This window comes from Aythya fuligula, unplaced genomic scaffold (genome assembly GCF_009819795.1).
Source record: "Aythya fuligula isolate bAytFul2 unplaced genomic scaffold, bAytFul2.pri scaffold_31_arrow_ctg1_2, whole genome shotgun sequence".
In the NCBI taxonomy this organism is placed as follows: Eukaryota; Metazoa; Chordata; class Aves; order Anseriformes; family Anatidae; genus Aythya; species Aythya fuligula.
In genome coordinates this window covers 43,778-49,777 of record NW_022473980.1, presented here as the reverse complement: position 1 = coordinate 49,777, position 6,000 = coordinate 43,778, and the positions used below count along the sequence as shown (strand labels likewise).

General features: G+C 48.3%; 1 protein-coding gene across 1 annotated transcript; it reads right to left on the bottom strand.

Annotated features, from left to right (window-relative positions):
• Positions 1 to 1,947: 1,947 nt before the first annotated feature.
• Positions 1,948 to 2,871, bottom strand: LOC116501543 (olfactory receptor 10H1-like; the record flags this gene model as incomplete). The annotated part of the gene is made up of 1 exon (XM_032207144.1): positions 1,948 to 2,871. A coding segment is annotated over exon 1 (924 nt), but the record flags the coding sequence as incomplete, so codon positions are not given.
• Positions 2,872 to 6,000: the final 3,129 nt, after the last annotated feature.

Here is a 6,000-nt window from a genome sequence, read left to right as displayed (position 1 = left end):
TGTGCCTTGCTCTGGATTTCTGCGCAGGCAGAAACCAAAGTAGAAAGCTGTTTAAAAAACAAATAACAAAGAAATAAATAATCAAACTACAACAAAAACTACCAACATGTGCTATGCCACATTTATTTCTATGGATGTAAAGGATACATATTTCCATCTGAATCACCTTTCATCTCTGCTAGGAAGCACAGGCACAAGCAGCACAGGGGCACTCGTGGCTGCTCCAGCAGAGGCCTGGTGCAATGGGAACTCTAGCAGGTAATGTCTGTTTCTCAGGGGGTTCTTCAGGTGCTTCTGCTGAGCTTGACGTTTTAAAGCCAGCTATAAGCAGTGACATGGCCAAGCTCTGGCATGCAATCAGCCAGGCACAAAGTGAAACGTGCCAACATGGCCAGAGCTCTACTCCTACCACCCCATGCTCCAGCCCCTGTCCACCTGTCCAAAAGGCCAAGGGCAGACCTATCCTTCAGATCTGAGCTCAGCAGGCTCCTGGACTTTCTTTTTAAACAGAGTCCTGTCAGATTTGCACAAAGCAGGCTGAATTTTCCAGGGCAGCACTGGCACACCCCTGTCCAAAGCTCCTCTTCTCCTGGCTATGCTCACTGCCTGTTGGTATCAGGCTACTTTGATGGGTTTTTCTCTCTTTCTTATCCTTCCCTTCTGAGATCTGTCTCCCCAAGGGTACCTGTGCACTGATGGGATGAAATGGGGAGACAACAACCCCACACAACCTTCTTGACATCTTTCTGTGCATTTTTTTTTGTACATCATTGTCACGGTCCCTATGAAATCAGTGCAGTGTTTCATATCCTGGATGTTAGACCCTGGAAGTCTGCCTGTTCCTCAAGCTATGGCTGGGCCAACAAATATATCTACTGGTCTGTGCAAAGTACAATGACTTTTACCCAGTATTTTTTTTTTCCTTAGTTCTGTTGAAAGCACATTCAAGTGGTGTCCTCTCACTTGCAGTAACAATCATGCACAAATGTGCTACTACTGAATAACACTTCCTTCATTTTTCATTCTGAGTACAGAAGAGCACTGGTAGGTTAATTACTTATTACAAAGCTAATAATTAAAGCAAGTGGATTCAGAGATCTCCCTGTCTTTTGTCTGTAGCCCTGGGAGAGAACATAGTCCTGCTGAAGTTACACGTATGTCATGGGGGGAGAAATTGTGCCTGAAAATCAGTGTTCAGAAAAACCAAGGTATTTTATGATTTTGCACCTATCCAGATGTAGGAAAACTGTTTAAATGCTTGATTGTTTTTGCATAAACAGGAGTGCAAATACCTGGAGAAATAAATAAATAGATAAATACTTTTATCTCAAACAAAATCCTTATACTCTAAAACTACCTTTTTAAATCCACACCTAAATTCCTTAGAGAAGTGAGTTTTTCAAAACAGCAGAATAGTAAAACGTGTTTGTCTTCAAGTGAGCACTTTTGAGTTTGCAAATTGTCAAAAGCTGAACAAGACAAAAGGGAATCAGTCCAAAGCCTTCTCAGGCCAGCTTCACAGTCAGCACCAGAAGAGACAAAGTCATACTTAGAGGATCAGTCAGAGTGCCTATGGTGGGGACAAGAGCCTACTGCACCAGGTCTCAGACATTCACCTGCTGCTCCTCAAGAAGTGGCTCGTGTCTCCTCTGGGAGTGTTGAGAGCTTTGTCCACTCTTGCTTCTGCATGATGCTGAATTTTCAGCATTAAAAGTTACACCTAGGTGCTCCAGCCAAGCCTTGCAGTGCAGCCTGTGATGCCCAGTGAGTGCAAAAGGTGTCACATCTGCAGGAATGAATCATTTGCCTGGAAAAAAAGTATGGCTATTCTTTCGAAAGCAGCAAGGAACTACCAAAGGAAAAAAAAAATAAAAATAAAAATTAGCAATAATCACTCCTGTAACTGAAACTAAATCCTGGACAAATATTTACATTCCTGATGATGAAGCTTTTCTTCAGAGATTTCCAAAAGGCATTTTTTAAATCTTTGTTTCGCAGACTAAAAATGATGGGGCTCAGGAAGGGGGTGAAGACAGTGTAAGACACATCAATCAGAACACTAGCTCCTGCAGCACGGGGTGACTGGTGTTTCAAATAGATGACAGAGGCACAGCCATAGTGCACCACCACTACGGCGATGTGGGAGGCACAGGTGGAGAAAGCTTTGTGCCTCCCCTCGGCTGATGGCATCTGCAGGATCCAGCCAAGGATAAAGGCGTAGGAGAGAAGGATGAACAGAAAGCATCCCAACAAGGCAGTAATGCAAAAGATGCCAACTACAGTGCCAACCACCTCGCCACCAGCACAAGCCAGCTGGAGTATGGGGGGCACATGGCAGAAGAAGTGGTCAATGCGGTGGGACTGGCAGAACGGTAACTGGAACACAGCACTGGTCACCAGCAGCCCCAGGAGACCACCCCCTGCCCATGAGGCAGCCACCAGCTGGGTAGAGGCTCGGGAGGTCATCACGGTGCTGTAATGCAAGGGCTGACAGATCGCCACATACCGGTCATATCCCATCACTGTCAGGAGGAAAGAGTGCGTGAATCCAAACATGAAGGAGAAATGCATCTGTGCAGCACAGCCCAAGAAAGAAATGGTTCTAGTTCCCAGCACTAATCCGGACAGCATCTTTGGGATGATGGAGAAGGTATAACAGATTTCTGAGAAGGATAGAGCACTTAGGAAAAAATACATGGGCATGTGCAGCTGCTGATTCAGCCTGATAACAAACATTATCATAATATTTCCAACTAGGGTCACCACGTGCATGAGGAGAAACAGCACAAACAGCACAGCCTGGAGTTTAGGAAAGTAGGAAAACCCAATAAAAACAAACCCTGTTGGAATGGTTTGATTCTCCCTTCTCATTTGTGCTTTGTCTGAGAAGAGCACAAGAAGAGCAATATTTTAACAGCAGCAGCTGTATCTTGGTGTGAGGACGGCAGTGGTGAAGATTTTGAGCATTCCCCTTTTAAGGCTGAATTTCTCTCTGCACTCTCAATCCTATGCCAAGCACAGCATGCCTTTTTGTTCTCCACTGCTGCTTGCCTTCAAGGGTTGTGCTGCATTAGCTAAAGGAGTACACTGGCCCATCGGTGTGCAGCAGCACTGATTGCAGCTGGAAAAGAAAGAAGAGAACAGAAGTGGCATTAGTTCCTCAGCAGGCTTAGGGCACACTGCACACAAGGGAGAAGTGAGGATTTCTTACTGGCATTCATCCAGGGAGGAGCAGAATTGAACCCTGGCCACCATGGGCTGCAGCTCCAAGGGCTTTGCATGGACTGAGAGGGATGAACCTACCTGCAGACACCTCAGGCAGACAGCTCACCCTCCCTTCCGCTCTCTCCCGAGATGTTTTGACTCCTAGGATCTGCACCCACTGTAGCTAACCATGGGTCTTGATGGAGAGGACAAGGGTAGTCGCCTGATTTATCCTGAACTGTAATGAAAGCGTCTTTCATCTCATTAGCAGATCTAGGCATGGTTAAGGGAAGAGCAGCACGTTCAGTACTCCCACAGGACTCTAGGAGAGTCAACCGAGCTGTATCTTAAGGGGAAACTTGTCTCACCTACCTCTGGATATCCACCATTCACGTTTGTGTCTTTTTCTCCTAGATGGGGACAGACATTTCTTGCGATGTCTGATCACATCAGTCTTTTACCTTCAGAGGGTGTGACCCATACTGCTCCAGGGGTGCTCGTGCTCCAGGAGGTACAGCTCAGGGGATGCCCAGAGACATTTGTGGTGCTGGAAATTGGGGGAGATGCCATTTGATGTGATGGCCTTGGAACTGTAGGGATACCTTCCTAGAGCTGTGTTGTTTCAAGGTGCCCCCCTAACATGGATGGCATGTGTGGGGTGGTCTTGATCTCAGTGAGAACAGTGGGATATTACCCTGGCTTCTTCAAACAAGGTCTGACCCAGGCTTTAACACAGGACCGCACCTGCACTGTCAGCTCCCAGCTCTGTCCCGTTCGCTGGACATTTTGCACTGCTTGAGTTTTTAATGCATCGTTAACCACAAGTCAGTGCAATCCCGGATCAGACAAGACGCAGCAAGAAAGGGTGAGGAAAATACCTTTAAAACTTCCTCCAAGGCAATGTCTCCTCCTGCTGCTTTTGACCCGCCGGCTGCAGGAGGAAGAGGTGTTCACTGACCTTCAGCAGGACTCTGCTGCCTGCCCAGGCAAGCATCTCCCTTGGACACCGATGAGGAGGTGATGAGCACTCACTCTCCCAGGAAGGACGGATGCACTGCACCACACTGCAGCCCGTCAGCCCCGTGATGATCCCGTGTGCCCGTTCTCTCTGTGCTGAGCCACAATCATGGCTTTACGGAGGGTCTTAAATAGCTTGTGGGCACCCCCGGTGGATTGAGCACCGTTATCCAGGGCAGAATTCTGCTTGGCTCTTACCTGCAGGCAGCGCAGGTGCCAGGCTGGCAGCAGGGGCTGCAGATCTCCTTCTCTCTTGGTGCAGGAATATAGGGAGGAGTAGGAGCTCAGCCCCTGTCCCTCTTCCCCACTGCAAGCCTGGCACTGGGGCTTGAAGAAACAGGCTGGGGAGGTGGAGACTCGGCTCCCTCCTTCGTGCTTCCTGAGGTGAAGCATCCCACAGGAGGCCACGTTGTCAGGAATCCCAACACGTAGCCAAACAGAGGTCGGTGCTGTGCAGCCCTGGATTTTTAAGCAGCAGTTAAACATCTGCTTAAATGATGTTTAACTCATGGGAAGAGGGTCTGGAGCTCTCCTCAGAAAGAAGCACAGGACTGTGCTCAAATAGCCCAGCTCGGAAGTGCCGTCCCCCATCTCTTGCCGTCTCCCCAACCCCTCATCACACAGAGCACCAGGCACTCTGCCTATAAGGCCCGGGTCTCTCTGGGGTGGCACAGGGCCACTCCTTGTGTCTGAGGTCATTTAATACTTCGTTTTAGGACTACTTCTGAAAAACGCAATAAGAGACACAAATCACAAGGGGGGGTTCTCACAGATGTTTTTCTGGGCGACTCTACAACAGTGGAAATCCATGGATGGGCAGGCGAATCAGGCCTCTTCAGTTTCCCTCTCCTGCCATAAGGTTAGGATTCAGCGCACCTAACTCCAGAAGTCTTACATGGAAGTATCTCCACCTGGGCTAGATCCCCAGGTCCTCAGACAGGTGGGAAGGCCTCGGCAAGGGACCATGGGCACACCTCCCTTCATTCCACATCATGGTAGGATGCAGAGGACCTCGTGTCCCTGTGCTGACTGTGTAGAGCGTGTGGGTGACCAGCTCATAAACAGACCATGTGCACAGAACAAGCCTCTGGACAGATGGCCTGATCACAAATACTTCCAGTATCGGCGAGAATATCTACTCAAGCTCTCTGGGACTGGGTTTAGTTATCCAGTGCTCTGCTAGGAATAGGACATCCTGACAACTTCTCAAAGGTTGTCATAGAATCGCAGAATCATAGAAACATAGGGTTGGAAAGGACAACCTTTCAAGATCAAGATCAAGATCACCTAGTCCAACTGTCTTCCTATCACCAATACTACCCACTAAGCTACTAAATCAAATGTTGTGCCGATTTTCAAGAAGTGTCAGAAAGAAGACCCTAGCAATTACAGGCCTGTCAGTCTCACGTCAGTGCCTGGTAAAATCATGGAGAAGATGGTTCTCGAACTTATTGAGGCGCACCTGGGGGACAAAGCAGTCATTGGTCCCAGCCAGCATGGGTTTGTGAAGGGTAGGTCCTGCCTAACTAACCTGATTTCCTTTTATGATAAGATCACCCGTATGGTGGACCAAGGGAAACCAGCTGATGTGATTTTTTTGGACTTCAGCAAGGCTTTTGACACGGTTTCCCATAGGATCCTACTGGACAAAATGTCCACCATACAGCTAAATAAAAACATCATACGATGGGTGAGCAATTGGCTAACAGGCAGGGCCCAAAGGGTTATGGTAAATGGGGCTGCGTCAGGCTGGCGGGCGGTCACCAGTGGGGTCCCTCA